The sequence below is a fragment of the Neofelis nebulosa genome, chromosome 4 (assembly GCF_028018385.1).
Source record: "Neofelis nebulosa isolate mNeoNeb1 chromosome 4, mNeoNeb1.pri, whole genome shotgun sequence".
In the NCBI taxonomy this organism is placed as follows: Eukaryota; Metazoa; Chordata; class Mammalia; order Carnivora; family Felidae; genus Neofelis; species Neofelis nebulosa.
Genome location: NC_080785.1, coordinates 151236126 through 151259774, shown reverse-complemented (window position 1 = coordinate 151259774; position 23649 = coordinate 151236126). Strand labels below are relative to the sequence as shown.

The 23649-nt window shown below is 48.7% G+C and overlaps 1 protein-coding gene and 1 pseudogene across 1 annotated transcript; one reads left to right on the top strand and one right to left on the bottom strand.

Annotated features, from left to right (window-relative positions):
- Positions 1–50: 50 nt before the first annotated feature.
- TRAIP (TRAF interacting protein) lies at positions 51–23643 on the bottom strand. The gene is made up of 15 exons (XM_058726887.1): positions 22168–23643; positions 15332–15389; positions 14727–14810; positions 12361–12400; positions 11642–11769; positions 10323–10417; positions 9718–9831; positions 8646–8733; positions 7934–8023; positions 7448–7536; positions 3386–3541; positions 1482–1530; positions 1054–1203; positions 887–937; positions 51–676 (listed from the first exon to the last, which is right to left on the bottom strand). Exons 1-15 carry the CDS (start codon positions 22461–22463, stop codon positions 557–559), a joined length of 1608 nt encoding a protein of 535 aa, XP_058582870.1. The 5' UTR covers positions 22464–23643; the 3' UTR covers positions 51–556.
- On the top strand, positions 20373–20605 carry LOC131510151 (small nuclear ribonucleoprotein G-like; annotated as a pseudogene).
- Positions 23644–23649: the final 6 nt, after the last annotated feature.

Sequence of the window (23649 nt, the reverse complement as noted above, 5' to 3'; positions counted from 1 at the left end):
AAATGGTTTTCTAAAGTGTTGGTGCAAATTTACACTCCCAGAGCCAGGAAGAAAGTATTCTATCTTTTTTATTTTACATAGAAATCTTCCCCCCTATCCTCTCCCACCACCATCCCCTCGCTCCCCACCCTGCTTGGCTCCGGCCATGCCTAGCAGCAAGTCAGAAGCTGGCAGAAGCATGGGGCAGGCTGAAATTGCCTGAGAAGCCTCAAGCACTTTGGTCCATACAGTCAACAAAAGACCTGGAGAACCAGAAGCAGCCCGGCTACATCTGGCTATAAACAAGAGCCTTTAACAGACAGCAGGTCCTGCTGGTCTCACATCGGCAACCACATGTAGGCCCAGTATGGTAGACCCAGTATGGTGGGGGTGGGCAGGACAAGTTCAGGAAAAGCACAGTTCCTGGGCCTCACCCTCATCCCCATCTTTTCGTCTACCCTTGCCCTCAGGGCTGGTCCCAGAGGAGGGGCCGTGCCCCCAAAACCTCCTGCTGAGCCAGTCCTGGCCTATAAGTTGGAGGCATATATCTGGCCACTGATCAGACTCACTGTTCTCACTACCACAAGAAGGTGTCCAGTTTGGCCTGGGAGGGAGGGAGCACTGTCCTTGCCTTGACTCTCTGCTTAGCCTTGGGCTTGGGTTTAACAGGCAGTGGGCGGATCATAGTTGTGTCAGTCTGAAGAAGATGTCAAGGAAGAGGCCTAAAGAAGAAACTGAATGCAGGGCAGCAAAGGCTCAGACTTGGAGGGGGGAAGCTCTGCTATACTGAGCGAGGTCAGGCTCTGCACACCTGAGGCTGCAGCCACTGCCAGGCTAGGGTCTGAGGGTACAGTTGAGGGATGGTGTGGGTAGCTCAGCTCAGCCCAGTGCTACAGAACAAGGATACAGGTTGGATGAATTTTGTCCGACCTCCAAGACCATCGAAGCCAGTCCTTACCTAAAACGGAAGGAAGAAGTGAGTGGGCCAGGTTAAGAAGCTAGGAAGCTGGCCCCCACTGTCCCCCTCCCCCCCGAGAGGGCTGGCATTTGCCACTTGTGGGAAGCCATACTCACGGCATCTGTGCTGCGACGGGGCTCTGCTTTGGCCCTCTTGGGCTGTTTCTGGCCTAGGACAGCATTCCGGATGAAGACAGGAAAGGCACTAGCCAGCTCCTCATCTGGCTCTCCCATACAGCGCTGGCCGCCCAGCGAGAGCTGGGACTCCTGGGGTGGGGGAGTTCCCAAAGGCAGACTTGACAAGAGAGATGGCAGCAAAGGAGGGGGCGGGTAGGGGTGGTGGAGCAGGACCAGGATCTCTGATGCTTCACCAGGAGGCAGATAGGATAATGAATAGAGTTCCCAGGGTGGCTCCATAGTGTCTTAGCCCCAGGCCAGGAGTCAGAGGCCTCTGGCAACACCCTGCCCTTTCAGAAGTCCCGCTTTACACTCAGTTCTGGCAAGGGTTGGATGGTGACTGCCTGACTTCTTCAGGGAAACCTTACCTGCTTGGGGTCATTGGGCATCTTCTTGGGGATGTCCTGAACAGGAGAGCTGTGAGAGCAAGACACCAAGACAAGAGGCAGGTGAGCAAGATACAGGGCCTGGCGAGCCAGGCTCAGCACATGGCCCTTGGGGAACCACCATGTGGCATTGCTGCTGTAATGGCTGTGCTGGGCAAGGCACCTCAGTGAGCCCCACCCCAAGTGCAGGTCTGTGAACAGCTGTCAGTCACAGCTGCCAGAGTGGAGGAGGAATGGGAAGTTGGACCATTTTTCAATTTTGTGGCTTCCACTTGGGGCCAAGCCAATTCCAATCCTCCCCAAGGCCTCAAGTGCCTATGTCCTGGGTTCTATGTGTGGCTGGAGGCCCAGCTGATTCACCAACCACAGGGGGAAAGCCAGTCATGTCCTGATATAGGCAGAGGGCACCTCGTGATCTCAGACTTAGCCTTGTCTGCCCAGAGAGGGGCTACCATCTCCACAATACCCTCAGTAGATAGTCTATCAAGTACTCTCACAACACAGGGCTAGGCCATCTTCTTAGGTAATCTGTGCAGGCACAGTCTGGGGCATAATGAATTATGGCCCCAAGCCCCGGCCCTTCACTCATAGCTCCAGAGCTAGACACAGTGTTTCCACCCAATCCCTGGGGACACTAACAGCTGAATACCCTCTCCTGATATTTTCCCAGGGCGGGTAGCAGGAGGGTGACCTAAAGGCTGACCCTGTGGTTTCTCATAGCCATGAGGACAAGGGCAGGGTCAGTCTTGTCAACTCTGGATCCCTTCATTCCTGTCCCTATAGCCTGTGGTGAGGCTACATGAAAGCCATGGGAAGATTCTCCACTTGCTGCAAGTTTGGCTCTGGGGAGGCTGATCCAAGGGGGAAGCATCCTGGACTCCCTCACACTCACTGCAGGCCCTCAAGATGATAAAAATGTCTCTAAAAGGCCTGGCAGTCTGCAGGCCCCAGGTGTCCACTTTCACCCTTTACAGCTAGAGAAAAGACAACATGAAGAAGCCAGGGTGTGCAGCAGGCACTAACAGGCCCTGTGACTACAGGCCACATGCCCAAGGCTTGCTTCACACTGCTACCAGGCCTGGCCCTGTACAGCACAGGTACCTCCACCCCTGAGGGTGGGGAGAGGTGAAGAGCTCAGCTGGCTCTCCCTTTTGCTCTCTCCCTGGGCCTCTTCCATTTTCACTGCCTAACACCTCAATTTCTTTCTCTCATGTCCAAAGGTTTTGATTAGGAGGAAACCGCTCAGCCCTTGACCCCCTCACCTGAGTAGCATATACCTACACGTACGTAGGGGAGTAGTTCTTGTCTTCCTGATGAACTATACTCGCCCTGTGTGGCCAAGGAGACAACCTCCCCATTCCCAGTCCCACTGGGTCCCTTGTGCAGGTCCTGCCCATCCCACTACAGCTCCCCACAGCTTCTCAAGCCTGCCCCTGTGGGCTACCCCTTTAGATGATGGGGCCCTGGGCACCATGATCTGAGATGGTCCTCAAGCATGAGCCCAAGAGGCACACAATGGAAGAAGAACTTCAGAGTCCCTGGCTCAGGACTCTGGTGGGCAGGCATTCAAGATATGGGGAGTACACACATACCCCAACACCATCAACCTAGACCTGCCCCTACTGGGACCCCTGTGTTCTCTCCAACTCACATCCCAACACCTTTGCTTGAAGGGTGATAGTGATGACTGAAAGAAGCGAGAAGGGCTTTGCCCACAGTGAGTACTCAGGAAAGGGAAGAAGAGGTGGCTAGAACCAAAGTAATAGTCAACCCCAGGTGACCCTCACTGCCCTGTCAGCCACTCAGAGCAACTATGGCAGGGCCTACAGAGACCTCTTGGTCATCCTGCCTCCAGGCTGTGGACATGGCCAGGCACTACCACTTACTGTGCTATCTCTTGGCAGAGCTTCTTGGCACGGCCCTGCTGGATGCTGGCAGGCTGGGCTGGAGGGGTGTCCACATCAAAGGTGGCATTGAGGTCAATATCATCACCGAAGGCTGGTCGGCGAAGCTTCAGGTTCAGCATTTCCAAAGGGGCTGGGCTATAAGCAGAGATGGCCTGGTTACTCTGGACCACCGCGGCAGTTCAGAAGGACAACAGTCCCTGCAGCATCAGAGATGGCTTGGTTCCAGGGGTCTGGAGCCCACACATGGCCCAGGGCCACCTTGCAAGGAAGCCTGAATCTCTACAGAAAAGAAACCACTTGGCTTAGTGCTTCACACCATAGTGGGACCAGTGAAAGTCTTCAAGACATGGAAGGAAGCAAGCAAAACCACACACAAAACCCAAGTGTACAAACAAAAGGTTACTGCCTTTTGACCAAACAACCTCATCTCTCAGAATGCAGTGCAAGGGGCCAGAGATGTGACCACAGATTGATGTATATGGCACATAGCCCAATATTGGAAATGGTCAAAATGACTCTTCTAGGGAGCTGGCACTTTCATAGCTTGACTATGATACAGATATTATAGTAGTGTTTCTGGAAAGTAAACTAAGTAACATGGGGAAATGCTCATATGTTGCATTTATAAAGTAATGAGGGGTACCTGTGTGGTTCAGTTTGTTGAACATCCAACTCTTGATTTTGGCTCAAGTCATGATCCTAGGGTATGGGATCGAGTCCCGTGTCAGGCTCTGTGCTGAGCGTGGAGCCTGCTTAAGAGTCAGTCTCTCTCTCTCTCTCTCTCTCTCTCTCTCTCTCTCTCTCTCTGTCTCTCTCTCCCTCCCTCCCTCCCACCCTCCCTCCCTCCCTCTGCTGCTCCCCCAACTTGTGCACTCTCTCTAAAAAAAAAAAATAATAGTAATAAAATAATAAAAAGTAATATAGAACTCTGGGACACCTGGGTGGCTCAGTCAGTTAAGTGTTAAGTGACTCGTGGTGTTGGCTCAGGTCATGGTCTCACAGTTCATGAGTTCGAACCCAACATCAGGCTCTGTGCTGACAGTGTGGAACCTACGTGGGATTCTGTCTCTCCCCTTCTCTCTCTCTGCCCCTCCTGCGCTTGCTCTATAAATAAATAAACTTTAAAAAAAGAGAGAGAGAGGGGCGCCTGGGTGGCTCAGTCGGTTAAGCATCTGACTTCGGCTCAGGTCATGATCTCACAGCTCTGTGAGTTCGAGCCCCCAAAGGGCTCTGTGTTAATGGCTTGGAGCCTGGAGCCTGCTTCAGATTCTGTGTCTCCCTCTTTCTCTGCCCCTAACCCACTCGCGTTCTGTCTCTGTCTCTCTCAAAAATAAATAAACATGAAAACAAATTAAAAAAAAATAAAATAAAAAAGAGAGAGAAAGAAAAAAAGAAAATTGCAGCCAATAGGATTTTTCTAGCCCATCCAGGCCTGGTGGCGTTCCCTAGCTACTGTGGTCAGAAAACTCTGGGGAATGGCAGGACAGCCCCAAGAACATCCCTATTTCCTTCCCTTAGGAAGGAACCTTTTCAGGGCTGCCCAAAGCCCTACGCCCATCGCTCAAGGACAAGGAGATGCACTGTGAGGGTATTAGTCACTGGCCAGGAGCCCAATGGGGCATGCAGATTGGAGAAAAGGGAATTACCTACACTGATTTGGATGGGTAAGCAATGTGGGAAGATTAGACTCTCTCTTCCTTTCCCTGGCCAGGTCCCTGAATGCTCTACCCTCTCTTGCCTGCAAGTGAAAACAAAGGTTGCACAAATGCACCTCAAACCAACGCCATGCCGGTTGTTTTGCTTCCCCCACTGGGATCCACAGCATAAAGCAGCAGCCAGGAGCACTCATGACAACGTTTTTGTAGTATCTGTTATTCTGCCAATATCTACCAACCCCAGCAAGTCCTCTACCACTATCTACCACCCCAGAGGGTCAATAAACCTCATCACACCCTGCTCTCCGCAGCCATGCGACAACCCCCTGCCAGCCCGAGCTGCATGCCCTGGTGGCTCCTGTGTGCCTCATCCCTGAGCCAGGGCTCACCCCTCACTGAAGCTTCTAGATACAAATGGCACAAGCGCCATTTTTCTTGTCATGGGATTTGGCCAGTCGTAGTATGTGGTCAGGGGGGTTTGGGGCTTAGCCATCTAAGCCCCCAGCTTGCCTATCCCACCAGAACACAAGCTCCAAGAGAACCGAGAGGGCCAGACATGCAGCATGCACTCAGTAAGAACCTGTTATAGAAGTTTAGGCCTCACTCCAGCCTGGAGTGGTAAAGAAAGTAAGCAAAAGCAAGTATGCAAAGCCTCTGGGAGCCTGGAGGTGTGCCTCACTGTGGATGCTGGATACAGAGGACAAGCATGTGGAAACACCCTGAGGACCATCAAATGGGAAGTGTAGGGAGCACCGTGGAGCTTGTAGATAGCAGCCTTGATAGATAGCCTTGAGCAGCAAAAGAATTTTTACTTCCTGCTGAGAAAGCTTAAATTCTAAATGTTTGAACACATGAGATGGTCTTTGAGACTATCAGCTCCCTAACTGTCAAGCTTCTGACAGGGCCCTTGTGCTACCTGGGGGTCCAAGCTGGCATGGCCAATGGGCTCTGAGGGTGGAGTGCAGAGGAAGGACCAGACACACAGGTTAGTTCATCAAAATCAGCCACACACTGGACTTCACAGTCAGTCATGTGCCCATCACATCCCCACAGCCATTTCTCAGTCCAACCCAAGCTGGGGTGGGCAGGCAGCTCTGGCTCCATAAAGAGACATGGAAGGTCTGAGGTAAGAAAGAAAGCAAAGGTTGAAGAACTAAAGGTCCAATGAGAATGAGAAGCTGGCTTGTTGGCACTCACTCCTCCGTGCAGATGCTACGGTGTAGGGAAAAGATGGTGCATGTAAGGAGGCTGGTGGTGAGGGACACAGATTAAGATGTGGCTCCCAGTCTACTCATAGCTGGGTGTGTATGTATTGAGTGGTCCAGGCTCTGGCAAGACTCTAGAGCACCTCTGTGGCCCATGGCACCTGACACAACATCTAAATAAATACTACCTGTGCAGAGGAGGATGAGCTTACTCCTGCTGAGGAGGCTAGGGAAGGCTCTGCAGGGCAACTGACCCATCAGTGTGGACAGGAGCTGACATACAGAAAGGCCCAGAAATGGGAAGGCAAGGGATATTCTGCTTGGTTTGACAGTATTATTTGGCTGAAGCCTAAAGATCTACTATAGCTCCCAGGCTGGCTCTAAGAGTGCGTTGGCATAGTGCAAGAAGGTCTGGGAGTGTTTGGTGGGGGAGGAATGATGTGATACCCAGGGGCTGATAAGCTGGGAAGACAAGAGGAGCAGGAAGATGGGTCACAATCCTTACATGGGGGTGGTGGTAAGGGGTAAGATCAGGAAGTACCCCGGAGGTTAAATGGGCAGACTCCAGCAACTCATCAGATATGGGGAAGGAGCATAATGATTTTCCAAAGGACATTGAAAAGTGGCTCAAATACAAGGCTGGGTCGCTGGGTTACATGCTTTCTGTCTGGGCCATCAGCTGGGCAACTAGGTAGGACTTCCCTGATGCTCTCACCTAGTTGGCTTCTGTGAAACACCCAGAGAGGAATGGGCAGCCAGTCCTGGCAGGGACACCCATCCCCCTGCCTCTTGGCTCCCTCTGCTGGAAGCTTTAATGCACACATTCCTGAGACCATAGGGGAATTATTTTGGTGACTGGTTTCGTGTTTGTTTCAGAATCTGGGGTGGACAGATGCATTCAGTAAGCATTCCATAAACAGGATTCCTGAAGACAGTCCATGCTCCTTCCCCTTCCCCTTCCCTGCCCATCCCTAGGTCCCCTATGGCCTACCCTGGCCTCTCGTTAGACCCCAGAACTTGCCTCAAAGCTGTTTTCCCACCAAATCTTGGCTGTGTCCCAGGGCAGGAGGCCCACAGCCTACAGGCCCACATGGACCACCCACCCGACCAAAGCCAGGAGTAGTGAAGACCCTTACCAAAGAGTTCTTCCAGCTTATGACCACCCCAGAAGGTCAACAAACCTCTCTAAAACCAGGCGGTTGACAGTCTCACTGTCCACTGGTGTCAGGTTCAGGGTTTCCTGCAGCATCGTTAGCTTTTTTTTCAGGCTCTTGGGAAAGGAAAGAGAAGAGTGTGAAAGGGAGGCTGAGGCAGCAAGACTGGAGAGACTGCCAAGGACACGAGCAACATGCATCCTGGGAACAGACCAAGATCTGAACCCCAACATCAGGCTCAAGAGGCCAGGAATACCCAGCCTCAGAACCCCTCTCTGGGGAAGCCTCCCCTCTGGTGACCCTGGGGACATAGGTACAGGACAGGTGCTGTCTGTCCCCTACTGAGAAGGCCCAGGCTCCAAATCAGGGTCAAAGTGCATATCCTGACCCACTCTGACCCAGGAAGATAAAGGGAACCCACAACCACTGCCACTGACTGGGGCACAGGTTCCCAGGCTCTTGGAGCACACACAAAATACTCCTCATTCCCGTCTGGCCAGGGATGTCACTTACCGTGATTTCCTTGTCAGCACTCTGTAAGTCCTTCTGCGCTGACCTCAGCTCCAACCTTGTCTGGTCTAGTTCAGAGTAGACTGTCTGCAACTGTAAGAAAGTGTAGGGAGTAAAGGACAAGCCAACAGGTGGCCCTGTGCTCTGCCTCCACCTGCTGCTACCTAGTGCATGCTCGTAGGAGCCCAGGGTCCAGAAGAGTCTGAGGACACAAGGAGAGACCCTGGCCTTGTGGGGCAGGGCTTTAATCCATCAATGTCCATCTGGAGCTGCCCCAGGAACAAGGGCTTCGTTCTATGCCCAATAGTCCATGGATGCACTGGGCCCAGAAATAAAACAGCTGTGCTGACTGAACCAGGTTCCAAGTAGGTTCCTCCTACTTTGGGCCTGGTACAAAAATAGGCCTCGGACACTGGCACCTTAGGGATCTGTGCTCTCCAGCCAGCTAAGAGGTGCCTAGGAACCAGGAAGAATAGAGGGGAGTATAACCGTGCGCATACTGGGGGAGAGCCCTGTGTGAGCTGCCGGCCTTGGTGGGCCAGCCACAGAGCCAGAGCCAGAGCCCAGTAAGGCCAGTAACCAGTCTCTGTGAGTCACCCAATAGCCCCATGGAGTCCATTGTGCCATCCAGCCCCATGGCTTTGCTCAGGAGACAGGAACGAGCATGACAAAAGGACAGCCACCTCTCCCCTCATCTTCTGTTCCCCACTGTTACCTTGCTTTTGGAAGAAAATAAGTCCTTCTTCAGTTTGTCAGCCAGCTCCCCTGAGGCCTTCCGTGCCTCTTTTAGATTCTCATACTCTCTACAAGGGGGCCAGGAAAAGAGATGTCAGAATAAGACATGCTGCTGGTCAGAATGAGCCACAGCACCAAGCAAACACAAAGCCCAGGCTGTCCCCTAGGCCGGTTCTCATTCCTACTCTGACACCTGAGCGCAACAGGGTAATGTTTTGGGGGGTCCTGCAAGGAGAGCTGGGGAGTCTCTATCCCCTGCCTGTCGTACAGGCACCAGTGATTTGAGAGGATGCGCAGCAAGCCCTGCCCTCGTTAAGGTCTCACAAAGAGGCTCCCTACCTCATCTGGGTCTCACAGGAGATATCTGGGATCCCATGCCTGTCAGCCAAGTTGTCCCTTTCCCCCAGTCTCACCTCCATGATAGTGGAGAATCTGAGCCAAATTTCTGATGCAAATCAGGCAGAGTCAGCAAATGCTGATGGGAAATAGGCTCCATTTATCATGATGGGGTTTATATAGCTCAGAGAGTGGTGCCAACCCTCTTAGAAATAACACTTATAGGGGCGCCTGGGTGGCTCAGTTGGTTAGGCGTCCGACTTCGGCTCAGGTCATGATCTCGCGGTCCGTGGGTTCGAGCCCCGCGTCGGGCTCTGTGCTGACCGCTCAGAGCCTGGAGCCTGTTTCGGATTCTGTGTCCCCCTCTCTCTCTGACCCTCCCCCATTCATGCTCTGTCTCTCTCTGTCTCAAAAATAAATAAACGTTAAGAAAATAAATAAATAAAAAGAAATAACACTTATAATTCACACTCATTCTTTCAATAGCCCTATGAGGCAAATTATTACTATCTCCATTCAGGAAGCTGTGGGTCAGAGGCTAAGAGACTGGCTCCTGGCCACATTGTGAGAGGTGGGGTCAAGGTGCAAACTGAGGCAGCATAGCTCCTGAGCTTGCCCCTTAACTCTGCCTGCTCTGCTTTGCAAGAGATGGAGAGCAGACAGAGTGGGTGCCGTGGCTTAGCTCCTGGGCTGGGTCAGAGGGGCAGAGTACACACTTCTTGAGGGACACGCAGTACACAGCCAGCTGCTCCACCGCTGACTGTCCCACACCCATGTCTCGGATCATCTCCTCCACCTCGGGCCGCTGGCTCTGGAGTAGGAGCTCAATCCTGAAAAACACCCAGCCCACGGCATTTAAAATCTGGAGGTTGATGGGTAGGTACCCAGTACAGCTCTGCTTCCCTTTGCTGCTGTTGCTATGGTAACAGGCTGAGCTGCCAGCATGCTCTAGCAGGCGGGTCTATCCAAAGAAAGGCCCCACAGCAGAGCTGAACACAGCTGTAGGGATGCTGCTGGGGAAGAATGGGTGCTGACAGCTCCTCAAGGTCAGGAATCCGTAGAGAAAGGTTTTTGGAGCAAAAAACCTGCCAGGTTGTCAGGCCACAGGCAACAGAACAGGGAGGAGTGAGGCAAGGGCCCCCATGGGAAGCAGAGGTCAAGCAAGGAGACCTGTGTCCATACCCAGCTGGCCTGAGCCCCATGTGACCTATGGAGAGATTTGAACCACAGAGGTGACCCAATCCCCCTGTAGTCCTGAGAGTTGTGCCACCTGGGAGCCACAGGAGCAAGGGCAGAGGGCAGTCCCTAGCTCCAAGCTCACCTCTCCATGGTCTTCATCTTGGTCCTGAGCCGGCGGGCCTCCTCCTGTGCTTGTTTGGTTTCATCCTGCTGCTGCTCCAAGTACTTCATCTGCTTCTGAAGAGCACACACATCCATACATACCTGTTGCTTGGACAATCCCAGGGACGATGGCTAAAGTCATCAGGAGAACTGTCTCCTTTTCAAAATGCTGATAACCATGTGTCCCCAGCCCCCAGGGAGGAAGGCGCCTGGGCCCCTCTGTTTGTGCTTTTTCTGCTACGAGGCCTTAGGCCAACTGTTTCCTTACCTCTCTGCTTGCTTCCTCCTGAGATATATTATCACAGGCACAGCCCACTGCCACCATCTACAGGCCCATTGTGGGCTGCCAAGGTCCTGTGACTTAAGGGCTTATGGTGCATGTTGTATAGGAAGGTGAAGAAACACAGATCCAGGCCTCGCTATCCACCATCTAGACCCACGGACAGTTACCAGGATAGAAGAGCCGAGACAGAGGCAGCTGGCCAGGCTGTCCTCAGCACAAACCACTCCATCTCTGACCTGGGAATGCCATCAAAGACTCCTGCTGTGCAGCTAGGTACTGATTCACTCCTTCCCTCCCACTGGCCAGGCCATGTGATCCAGCCCAGCCACCAAGCAGGAACAGAGACAACGAACACCTGGGGCCCTATCTGTTCACAAAGATGGCTCCCTTTCCCTTACAAATGGCATCCAGCAAGGACTGCTCCTTCCTACGAGGCCAGCCTATCAATTGTGGGTTCAGATCAATCACCTCATGCCCCTTAGAGAGCAAGAGGCTCACCAACCCAGGCTGATACAAAATTCATCTGGGTCTAGAGCTGCTTGCTCTGCAGGCTTTGATCTGCCTGGTCAGCTCAGCACAGCCGACTTCAAAGGGCCCCTGCTCCTCCCTGGGATGCTGTTTGATCTGGCTCCAGAGAGCAACCCAGCCAAGGACTAGAGTGCTAATGGAAGGTTCTTTGGTCTGGCTTCATCAGTGGAGTACAAACCACTTTTGCAAACAAGGTCCAGCCTCACCTAGGTCTTGGCTGAGCAGCCCCTCCAAGAAGCCCTGGGAAGTCCTCACCTGTCCGAACTACCTAGTACAAAATCCAGAAGTGTAGCCAATATGGCTCTTTGTTTATAGGCTGGATGGGCACAATATGGGAGGCCTGGGGGAAAAGGGATTTGTCTCCATTTTACAACTGTATAAATGAAGGTAATGACAAAGGCAGAACCAGAAGATAAGCCCAGAGTGGTGAGCTCAGGACCAGGCTATATCTCCCAACCAACTTGTGCCCACAGAACCTGGGGACCAACCTTGAGGGTGGAGCATAGCATTTCGGCCTTGTCTAAAGCCTTCTGCAGAGATTCCACAGTGGCGTTGCGCTCTTCCAAGGTGTCCCGTAGAGTGTCGATGATGACCTGGCTATCCCTTTTCTCCTTCTCTGGAGTGGGGGGTGGGGGAGGGGAAGGCCCATTCACCCATCAGCATAAGAACCTTAGACCTTAGGTTCCAGCCCTCCACCCCAGAGCCAAGTAAGGAAAAGTCTCAGGTCAGCAATTGGGTGGCCCGCTTCTCTCTCTGGCATGCACCAAACCAGGGAAGCTGAGCCAGAGTTTCTTCATTCAGGGGATGAGACCCTCTTTCTGCTGCTTGGAACTGCTTGAGTAAAGATTTCACTGCTCCCCACTCCCATGGGTAGAGTTAATTCATCATCTCAGAACTCAATCAGGTTTCCAGCCAAACCCTCTCCTACAAATACTCTGTCCCATTAGGTAGCTCCCTCCCGGCCTGGGTCCTGGGCAGGAAGCCTCAGACAAAAAGAAGAAGCTCACCTAATCTAGGTGGACAGCTTTAGGCACCTCCTTTTCCTTTCCTTTCCTGCCAATCACAAGACCTGGCAAAACTCTTGGAAATACAAAGCAGGGAGAGCCCCTAGCTTCACCAGAAGACTGGAGGCCTTCCTCCCAAGGATCTCTCCCTTCAGGACCTGGCTCAGGGACTTCCCAGGGCCACCTATCTCCTACTAACTCACCTTTCTGGGAAAGCTGGGCTCTGATATTATCCAGTTCATTCTGTAAGGCAATAGCCACAATAAGCAATAGAAAGGCATCATAGCTGGCTTCCACACAGCACCCCAAAAGGCATGCAGGGAGATCCAGGAAGGGACAATGAGGTCTGTAGGTCCAGGGAGGCACAGACCCTGCTGTATGTCACAGCCAAGCTAAGCCAACAGTGTAGAGATATATCTTGCTTTATCTCTGTACTTTTCTGAAAAGTAGGTGAGGTGGAGAAAAATAATCTCGGGTAGAAGACCCTGGGACAGGGAGAGAGGCAGAAGAGGGGCAAGAGAAGTGAAGTTGGACCTGTGTGTTCAGTCTCACAGCAAAGGATTCCATCATTTCCTTGGCCCTGTGTTGGCCTGGCCCTTCCCCTCTCCAGGCTTTAGCTGCACTCACCAGGGACACAGAGTTGGGATGCCCAGGGACCTTGGGTCATCACTCCTTCCCTCCACCCTTGCTTCACAATCTACTTCTCTTCAAGCTCTAAGCTGGCTCTGTATACCATGAATCTCCCAACCCTAATAAGGTAGGTGAGCTGGGACAACTTTGTATCTCTGGATGAAACCTCACATGTGCTAGGCTCTAACCAGACTATTCTGAGGGTCAAATGAACCTCTCAAAGCCTGTGCATAAGTTACACAGCCACTACCGTAGAACCACTGAGAGGCTGGGGCAGAACTGAGCCCAGACTCCATTCAGGAATTTAAAGCACTCAACACCCCCATAGGCAAGAGAAGTACCTACTGCATAAGCAGGAAAACCAGGCTCTGCAGAACTAAAAGGCTTGGCCAAGGGTTCAGGATGGTAGCTGGATGGAATCCAGGCAAATCTTCCTCCAGATCACCTTTCCCAGGTCAATACAAGACTCAGAATTTTACATGTGACCAATACTAAAGCCCAGCCCCAGTGGGTGGATAAGCCCCCTAGTGTCAAAATCCCCACCCAGGACTCTGGGGCAAAAGCTTTTGGTAGCTGGACTGGTCACTGTGGGAAGAACATCCTAGAGTGCAAGTGGTGGGTAGAGAAGGGCATGCACGGGCTGCAGAGGACAGACACCAATCCAAAGCTCCCCCAAGTCCCCTGGCTTTTTTTTTTTTTTTTTTTTTATACCTGGCAGGGTACCTTCCAAGCCCTTGCTCCAAACTACTCAAGACATTGCCTCTCCCTCTCCTAGATCTGGCTTTGAAAGCCAGAAAGAAACGAAGCTGCCTTTGTTGTCTTTATCACAGGGAGGATGCGGCTTAAAACCAGGAGCAGTTACCATGACAATGAACATGTTGGCTTTAAGCACAAAGCTCTACCTTCTTGAAGCAGTAAGGTTCCAAGGACATCACGGTATCCACCCCCCCACACCCCCCCACCCCCCCCCACCCCCCCGCCCCGGGGCCAAAGCCAAATGAACCCAGGACTGACAGATGCCCAGCAAGTTAACCCTCAGAGTCCAGGTTCATTGTGAACCCCAATCCCACTTTCTTGAGAGATTTCTACTAATCTAGCCCTCTGGTACACAAAGAAAGCTAAATCTTGGACTTGGGGGAATACGTGTAGGAGGGAATCCACCCATTCTCCCCAGCAGTGTGGGTTTCTACCCTGGCTCACATCCTGATTCCAGGGGTTCTGCCCTCTATTCCTGATCTGGGAAAGACTCAGTCACCTGGATATACACCAAGCTTTCTCACAGTTTTGAGGCACAGCCATGTTTGTGAGTAGTGGGTCCACACATCTTCTCTGTGTGGACTAGAAGAGTTTTCTAATCTGTCCAAGCAGCAAAGTGGGCTGGGAAGGATGGCTGTAGAACCTCTGCAAGGTGAGAGAAACTCAGGACAGATATTTTGGCCTTTGTTGGGAATTACTCTAAAATCCCAAAGGGAAGGTTCACAGTCAAGAGGCTCCCTTCCTTCAGGGGCGCCTGGGTGGCTCAATTGGTTAAGTGTCTGACTTCGGCTCAGGTCATGATCTCACAGTTTGTGAGTTCAAGCCCTGCGTCAGGCTCTGTGCTGACAGCTCAGAGCCTAGATCTTGCTTCAGATGCTGTGTCTCCACTCTCTGCCCTTCTCCACTCACTCTCTGTCTCGCAAAAATGAATAAACGTTAAAAAAAATACTTTTTTTTTTTTTTTTTAAAGAAAACAGGCTTCCTTCTTCCCTAACAGTGTATTTCTCTAATGACTGGGTCTTATCATCACTTCTCCTCTGCTCTCCTCCCCTCTGCCTTGAAACCTCTACAAAATCTCCCTCCAGACTCCATCGTGACACTCTAGGTACCCACCCTGGGTGGGAGCAGAAAGTAAATTCTCAAGGGGCTTGGAGTTCAGTAGAATGACATAAATCCCAGGTACCTTTAAGAATTCTGCATCTAAGACACTCTCCTCCTCTTGGGCAAGGTCAAAGAAGAGCTTATTGATAATGGTTCTTTTGCCAACCTGGATGGAAGGACAAGATAGAGTGTGAGTATATAGCTGGGTCACGTGCAAGGACAGGGATATACATGCAACCTAACGTGCAGCCAGGCCTATTCTCAGGCCCAACTTTTCACAACACTTCCCTTGGAATCAGATGAACTCTGTAACCCTATAGTTTCCCTAAGCTGGCGCCACCACTTTGGTGGTTACTAAAAAGTCATGTCACCACAAACCCATGTGGTAACTACTCAAAAGATACCCCAGCTCTAAGTGCTTTGAGGAAATGGGGAAAGGTAGAGAAGGAGGCCAGATTTACCTAGGTGAAGACTAGCCCAGGCAATAAGTCCACCTGCTAGCTACTCATAGGCATAAGCAGGCCTCCTGAGCCACTCAAAAGCACAAGTAAGGTTTGATCAGCCTCAAACCATGAAGGTCCAAAAAGGGCAAAGATATTGCTCAGTTTCAGAGATCTTTCCTTATTTCTGCTTCCTGGCAAGTAAAAGATATCTTCAGCTGAAGTGTTTTCACCCCACCACCCTCACCTGGATTCGGCACTGTGGGCAGGTCCGACTTGGTGCTGTCTCAAACCACTGAATTAGGCTGGAATGAGAAGCAGAAAAGCAGACTGGTGAGCCTTTGCTTGGGTAGAGACACATAGAGCAGGTAGCCACCCCAACCACAACAGGGTCTGACTTGTTCTTTCTTGACCCAGAGCCTGCCCACATAGGAGGGCGGTTACCACAGGGGGTACAGCACATCCCATAAGGCCTGACTGGGACAAGCACTCTGGGACGAGTCCTTTTTTTTTGGCCCTGTTGGTGTGGCCCTCCTTACCCCTCAGCTGCTCTTTTGTCAACATTCTAGGCTTGGACTAAAGAGCAGCAGTCAAAGCACAGGATCCCTCAGAGATAGGGATTCTAATAACACACCCACTTTAAGCTAGGATTCCCAAGAGCTACACTTTCAGAGTAAGGGTAAACTAGAAGTAAATGCAAGTAGTGGTAAAAGTAAAATACTGTCCAGCTTTGCATCATCTATCTGAGTGGTCCAACAAAACCTCAAGCCTTAAACTTTAATTAGTCTCCTACTAGTAGACTCTCCCACCAGGGAACAGGGAGAAACAGAGGTCTTTCTGTTTCTGGGATACCATCATCCCAGGCCTCAAAGTTTTTCGATAAATAATTTTTCATAGGGGTGTCTGGGTGGCTCAGTTGGTTGAGCATCTGACTCTTGACTTCAGCTCAGGTCATGATCCCAGGGTCATGGGATCGAGCCCCACGTCAGGTTCCATGCTGAATGTGGAGCCCGCTTAAGATTCTCTCTCTCTGCCCCTCTCCCCTGCTCATTCACTCTCTCTTAAAAAAAAAAAAATTCATATGCTATGTACAAGATATAATCAAAGCTAGCCATGCGCAATGGAATACTATACGGCAACGAGAAAGAATGAGTCTACAACTAAGAACAATATTACAGATGAATCACATATACACAACATTGAGGAAGACAAACCAGATACAAAAAAGGTATACTGCATATGACTCCATTTACATAAAGTAAATGCTTTAGTTTTCTCAAAGTAAAGTCATACAAGGAAAAGAGCATTACAAGTGCAAACCAGAACATATCCAGCAAGACCTCAGATATGGGAATTGTCATATACAACATAACACATTATACTAAAGAAATAAAAATCAAAACTGAAAATATCATTAGAGGGGTACCTGTCTGGCTCAGTCGGTTGAGCATGTGATTCTTGATCTTAGGGTTGTGAGTTAGAGCCCCATGTTGGAGGTAGAGTTTACTTTAAAAAAGGAAAAAAAGGGGGTGCCTTGGTGGCTTGATCAGTTAAGCATCCAACTTTGGCTCAGGGCATGATCTCACGGTTCGTGAGTTTGAGCCCCACGTTAGGCTCTGTGCTTACAGCTCAGAGCCTGGAGCCTGCTTCAGATTCTGTGTTTCCCTCTCTCTCTGCCCCTCCCCTGCTTGCTCTCTCTCTGTCTCTCAAAAATAAATAAACATTAAGAAAATTAAAAAAAGAAAAAAACAGGGCACCTGGCTTAGTTGGTTAAGTGCCTGACTATTGATTTCAGCTCAGGTCATGATCTCACAGTTCATGGGTTTGAGCCCCACATTGGGCTCTTCGCTGACAGTGTGGAGCCTGTTTGGGATTCTCCCTCTCCTCCTCTCTTTCTGCCCCTCTCCCATTTATACATGCTCTCTCTCTCTGTCCCAAGAATAAATAAATAAATTAAAAATCAATCAATCAATCAATCTATCAGTGGGAAACAAAGAAAATATCAGTAGAGAACTACAAAATAAAAGGTGACATGGCAGAATTTAATAAGAACCAAAGAAATTCTAAAACAAAAAAGTGGCCAAAATCAATAATTAAATGGATCAGTTTAATGGCAGTTTAGGCATAGTTGAAGAATTAGTAAAACAAAAAGATAGGTTAGAGAAAACATTGAGAATTAAAAAGATGGAAAAATGGGGGTGCCAAGCTGGTTCAGTCGGTAGGGTGTGCAACTCTTGATCCCAGGGTCATGAGTTCAAGCTCCATGTTGAGCATGGAGCCTCAATATAGAAAAATATATAAGAGATTATAAAAGATATAGAAGATACTGTGAGAAGATCTAGCATACATATGATAAGGAGCTTCAAAAAGAAAGTATTAGGTAGAATTATGCCTTTTCCCCAAGAAGTCTATGTCCTAATTTCTCAAACCTGTAAATATGTTACCACACATGACAAGAGTAATTTTGCAGATGTGATTAAGGATCTTGAGATGGGGAGATTATCCAGGTGTGCCCCCATGTAATCACAAGAGTCCTTAAGTTAAGTGTCAGAGTCATACAGAGAGATTTGAAGATGTAACCCTGCTGGCTTTGAAGATGGGGAGAACAGGGATATAAGCCAAGAAAGGTATATTCCCACAATGACTATAACCCAGTAAACCCATTTTGGACTTCTGACCCCTGGAACTACAACATAATAAATTTGTGCTGTTTTAGACCACTAAGTTAGTAGTAATTTGTTATAACAGAAATAAGAAACTAATATGAAAAGAAAAGAGATAATAGGATAGAGGCAATACATGAAGATAATAATAATGGCTGATAACTTTCCAAAATTGAAGAAACCATTCCATAAGTTAAAGAAATATAATGAATCCCAAGCAGGATAAGTAAAAATGGTAACAAAAAGAGAGCTGAAGTGGCTATGTTACTGTAAGGCAAAATAGACTTTATATCAAAAAAAGTTACACAGGTCACGATCTCACGGTTTGTGGGTTCGAGCCCCGAATTGAGCTCTGTGCTCACAGCTCAGAGCCTGGAGCCTGTTTCAGATTCTGCGTCTCCCTCTCTCTCTGCCCCTTCCCGACTTGTGCTCTGTCTCCCTCTGTCTCAAAAATGAATAAACATTAAAAACAATTTTTTTTAAGTTACAAAAAACAAAAACAAAAATAAATAAATTAATTAAAAGGGGCACCTGGGTGGCTCAGCTCGTTAAGCCTCCAACTCTTTTTTTTTTTTTTTTTAATTTTTTTTTTCAACGTTTTTTATTTATTTTTGGGACAGAGAGAGACAGAGCATGAACGGGGGAGGGGCAGAGAGAGAGGGAGACACAGAATCGGAAACAGGCTCCAGGCTCCGAGCCATCAGCCCAGAGCCTGACGCGGGGCTCGAACTCACGGACCGCGAGATCGTGACCTGGCTGAAGTCGGACGCTTAACCGACTGCGCCATCCAGGCGCCCCATTAAGCCTCCAACTCTTGATTGCAGCTCCAGTCATGATATCACGGTTCGTGAGACAGAGCCCCGTGTTGGTCTCGGTACTGGCAGTGCAGAGCCTGCTTGGGATTCTCTCTCTCCCACTCTCTCTGCCCTCCCTTCTCTCAAAATAAATAATCTCTCTTTCCCCCTGCCTCTGCCCTTCTCCCGTGCTCCCATATTCATTCTCTCTGTCTCTCTCTTTCAAAAATAAATAAATAAATAAATAATAAACATATATGAACCTAACAACAAAGACCAAAAATATAAGAAAGAAAACTGGACAGAATTAAAGAGAACAATAGACAGTTCTACAATAAAACTTGGGGAGGTCAATACCCCACACCTTTAATAATGGGTAGGACAATCAGATAATCAATAAGGAAATAGAGGACTTAGACAACACTATAAACCAACTAGATCCAACAGACAAATACTCCACCCAATAATAGCAGAATACACATTTTTCTCAAGTGCACATGAAATATTTCTGCAGGATAGACCATATGTTGGGTCATAAAACAAGTATTAATAAATTTTAAAAGGTTGAAATTACACAAAGTATCTTTTCTGATCACAATGGAACAAAACTGAAAATAAGTAACAGGAAAAAAAATGGAAAATTCACAAAATATGTGGAAGTTAAACAACACACTATTAAACAACCAATGGGTCAAAGAAGAAACCACAGGGAAATCAGAAAATACCTTGAGATGAATGAAAATGAAAACAACATATCAAAATTTATAGAATACAGTGAAAGCATACTAAGAGGGAAGAGATAGCTGTAAACACACACACTAAACAAAACAAAACAAAAACAAACAAACAAAAAACACACCCATTAGGATAACTATTATGAAAAACAAAACAAAAACAGAAAATAACAAGAGTTGACCAGGATGTGGAGAAATAGGGCCCTTGTGCATTGTTGGTGGGAATGTAAAACGGTGCAGTTGATGTGGAAAACAGTAAAGCAGTTTCTCAAAAAATTAAACACAGAATTACCATTTGATCCAGCCATTCCACCTCTGGGTTTAGCCCAAAATAAATGAAAGCAGGGACTCAAACAGATACTTCTACACTAATTCATAGTAGCATTACTCATACTAGCCAAAACATGTAAACAACCCAAGGTCCATTAACAGATGAGGAGAAAAACAAAATGTGGTATTTCCATATAATTGAATATTATTTGGTCATAAAAGGAATGAAATTCTGATGCCTGCTACAATATGGATTAACCTTAAAGACATTATGCTTGGTGAAGTAAGCAAAACTCAAAAGAACAAATATTGTATGATTCCACTTATATGAGGTACCTAGAATAGGAAAATTCAAGGAAACAGTGTAAAGGGGCACTTGGGTGGCTCAGTTGGTTAAGCTTCTGACCTGATATCAATTCAGGTCATGATCTCATGGTTCATAAGATGGAGCCCCACATGGGGCTCTGTGCTGACAGTATAGAGCCTGCTTGGGATTCTTGCTCGCTTGCTCTCTCTCTCTCTCTCTCTCTCTCTCTCTGCCCTCCCCCACTTGCTCTCTCTATCCCTAAATAAATAAATAAACTAAAAAAAAAAAAAAAAAAAAAAGAGACAAAGGGTGAAATAGAAGTTTCCAGGAGCTGTGGGGAGCAGGGAATGGAGAATTGTTGTTTAATTGGTACAGTGTTTCTGTTTGGAATGATGGGAAAGTTCTGGAAATAGAAAGTGGTAATGGTTACACAGCATTGTGAATGTATTTAATATCAGTGAACTGTACACTTAAAAATGGTTAAAATGGAAGGCATCTTTGAGCTTACCAATTAAACATCATGAGCAAAGCTCACCCTCCCAAATTAAAAAAAGAATTATGGACAAGAAGTTATCATTGAAATTAAATGGTGGTAGATATGTCCAAGGAATGCTGCAGGGATTTGATCCCTACAAGAATCTTGTGATAGATAAATGTGTGCAGATGATAACTAGCAGGCAACAGAACAATACTGGAATGGTGGTAATAGGAGGGAACAGTATAATCATATTAGAAGTCTTGGAACGAGTATAAACAAAGGCTGTGTTCACCAGAGAAATCAACTGCTTCCACTTGTCCCCTCTCCAAAGGGTCCATTTTACTATAATAGAAAAACTGGGTCATGTACATTTTCATATTGAAATTCTTTGTTAAATAAACTTTTGCGATAGTCAAAAACAGTTGACATGGCAAATCTTATGTGATGTATAATTTAACACAATAAAAAAAAAGAAGGTTTTACAATAGCCAAGGTATGGAAGCAACCCAAGTGTCCACTGATAGATACACAAAGAAGACGTAGCATACCTGTGCACACGTGCGCATGCACACACACGTGCACAGGCGCACACACTGGAATGTTACTCAGCCATAGAAAAGAATGAGATCTTGCCATCGGTGACAACATGGATGGACCTAGAGGGTATTATGCTAAATGAAGTAAGTCAGAGATTTCACTTTTATGTGGAATCTAAAAAACAAAACAAACAAAAAACCAGACTCTTAAATACAAGGAACAAACTGGTGGTTGCCAGAGGTAAGGTGGGTGGGGGGATGGGTGAAATAAAGGGAATTAAGAGGTACAAATTTCCAGTCATAAGATAAATAAGTCATGGAAAAGTACAACATAGGAAATATGCTCAGTAATAACTGTTGTATGGTGAAATATGGTTACTACGATTATCGTGGTAAGCATCAAGTAATGTATACAACTATTGGATTCAAATGTTGTACACCCGAAACTAATATAATATAGTATGTCAATTATATTTCAATTTTTAAATAGGAGTTCTGAATCAGCCAGTTCACAGCTGCTGGGGGAATCTTTCCTCACCAGCTGTACATTCAACAGAACGGTCCTATAGGGACAGCAGGACTTGACCAGGGAGCACCTCCTTGCCCTTCCATGTTAACTTGGGTTACCTGGCATCAATGAATACTCTGGGGTGTCTGACCAAGGAGATGACTCTGGATAGAATCATCCCAAACCATCAAGCAAACCATAACAAATCGGATAGCCAGAGGCCTACCAGGTTATCTCAAACAAATAAAAGGGCTCATTAATTTGGCAAAAGTTGGGCACCTAGGTTACTCAGTCAGTGAAGTGTCCCACTCTTGATTTCCGCTCAGGTCATGACCTCACGGTTCAGGAGATAAAGCCCAGCACCCAGCTCTGTGCTGACAGCGTATAGTCGGCTTGGGATTCTCTCTCTACTACCCCTCTCCTGCTTGCTTTCTCTCTCTCAAAATAAATAAACATATACAAAATTTTTAAATCTTTTTTTTTAATAAAAAAACAGCAAAAATTCACCCCCGACCAGACTAATAGTTTTGAGGTCACATCACCTTGCAAGCTGACCAAGAAATCCTCTACTCTATCCGCACTGAGCCAACTCTGTTACCCTGGACTCAGCTCAGTTGTTACCTCCTCTGGGAAGCCTGCCCTGACCTGCCTCTGCCCAGGTGGGGAATCTACCTTGGGGCTCCATCTAGTTCCGTCTTAATCACCTGTTTGGGCTCCGCCCAGAGACCCGACACCCCACAGTACTGTAGCCATACTAGGCCGAGCGCCCAGCCCCGACACAGCAGTCACTCACCACTGTAGGTGGAAGGTATGGCCGCAGTGGATGGCGGCCACATCTCGGGAGTGGTCGAAGAAGTCGGAGCAGATGGTGCACAGAGCACGGATAGGCATGATGATTGGTCCTAAGGGGGTCAGGCAGCCAAGGAAACCTCGACGGGTCCAGCTTTGCGACCGCGCCCCCACCCCCGTCCCCGCCTCTCCGCAGGCTTCAAATTTGGCTCCACTGCGGGACTTCCGGGAGTGGACCGGAAGTGGTGGCAGCAACGTAGAGGCGGAGCCTGGAGGCTGGGTCCCGATTGGACGAACCATAGGGGGCAGGGCTTAACGGCCGTAGAGAATCCTGGGGCTGAGCGCGAACCTGGGTCTGTCAGCGGTAACTATCTAGTGGTTCCCGTAAGGATTTGGCAGGTAGCGGCAGCAGCCACGCCGCCAGCCGTTCCCCTTTCTGGAGGAAGACACGGCATTATGCTCCTAAGCCAGATCTGGTGCCAGGAGCGCCGGGCACGGCGCTATTCTCTCAGGGCAGCCTTCTCTGCATTTCGGGAGTGTGGAGAAGACCGAAGCTGTAGGGGAATGGGACGGTGGAGAGCAGTCCCCTGGGTTCTGGGCAGTGCTCAGCCGTACACCGGAAGCATGTAGTTCCCGCCCTCTCAGCCCTCAGCTCTGAGTGATCTTAGAAAGATCGACACAGGTCTAACCACTCAGGACACCCTAAGCTCACTCTTGGCTTTATTCAAGCAAGTCATGATGATCCCTCAGTTTGGAGGTGGCAAGGCCTGTACCCTGACTTTAGCTCTTAGCTCCCAAGAGGATCAGCATGCCTCTGAACTGTACTAGGGTTGGAATTTTAGAAGCCCAGATGCTTCACAGAACAGTGACTAACAAACCCTTTTTCTGATTTCCACATCAGAGAAGTTATCTTTGGAGTCCTCCCTGAGTAAGAGCAGCATCCCTGGTGAATTCACCTAGGCAAGTCAGGGCTGGAACAATTCTTCCTATGAGTTCTCATGCTTAACTCTTTTTTAGCAGTGTTAATACCCTCTCCCCAGAAGAAACCTGTAAAGCCCCATGATATAAAGCTTATTTTTCCACCTGAAGTAGACCCAGAGTGAAGTTCTTTGAGCCTATGTGGAAAGCACAGGTGTTGTTCACAGGGAGGAGGAATCAACACAAAGGGCAGCATAGAACCTTTGTGCAATGCCCACCCTGCACCCTCTCCCCAACTCTGGGAAGCCCACTTCGGCCATGGGCAAGGTCTCTACCTACGGTGGTTGCCCCATGGTGGCCTCCAGTCGTATGCCTAAGTCAAGACAAGGGCTCTTGTTCAACAGGACTTGTTAGAACAGCAGCCCAGAGGTTATTCTTTGGCACAAGCCCAGGAAAGGACTCCCCATCCATAAGGATTTCTAGAGTCCGGAGGACCCGCCACAATCAAGGAACACACAGTGGTAAAGGATGATCTGCACTCTCAGCCCAAGCAATCCTCATGGCACTG

What these genes read in the sequence shown, in the direction of transcription:
- TRAIP (XM_058726887.1), bottom strand. Translation starts at nt 22,463, where the DNA reads ATGGTTCGTCCAATCGGGACCCAGCCTCCAGGCTCCGCCTCTACGTTG. An exon ending in GCCCACAGTGCCGAATCCAG is followed by an intron (nt 14,811 to 15,331) that starts GTGAGGGTGGTG and finishes CCTTCCATCCAG; the next exon opens with GTTGGCAAAAGAACCATTAT. An exon ending in AGCCCAGCTTTCCCAGAAAG is followed by an intron (nt 11,770 to 12,360) that starts GTGAGTTAGTAG and finishes CCCCCACTCCAG; the next exon opens with AGAAGGAGAAAAGGGATAGC.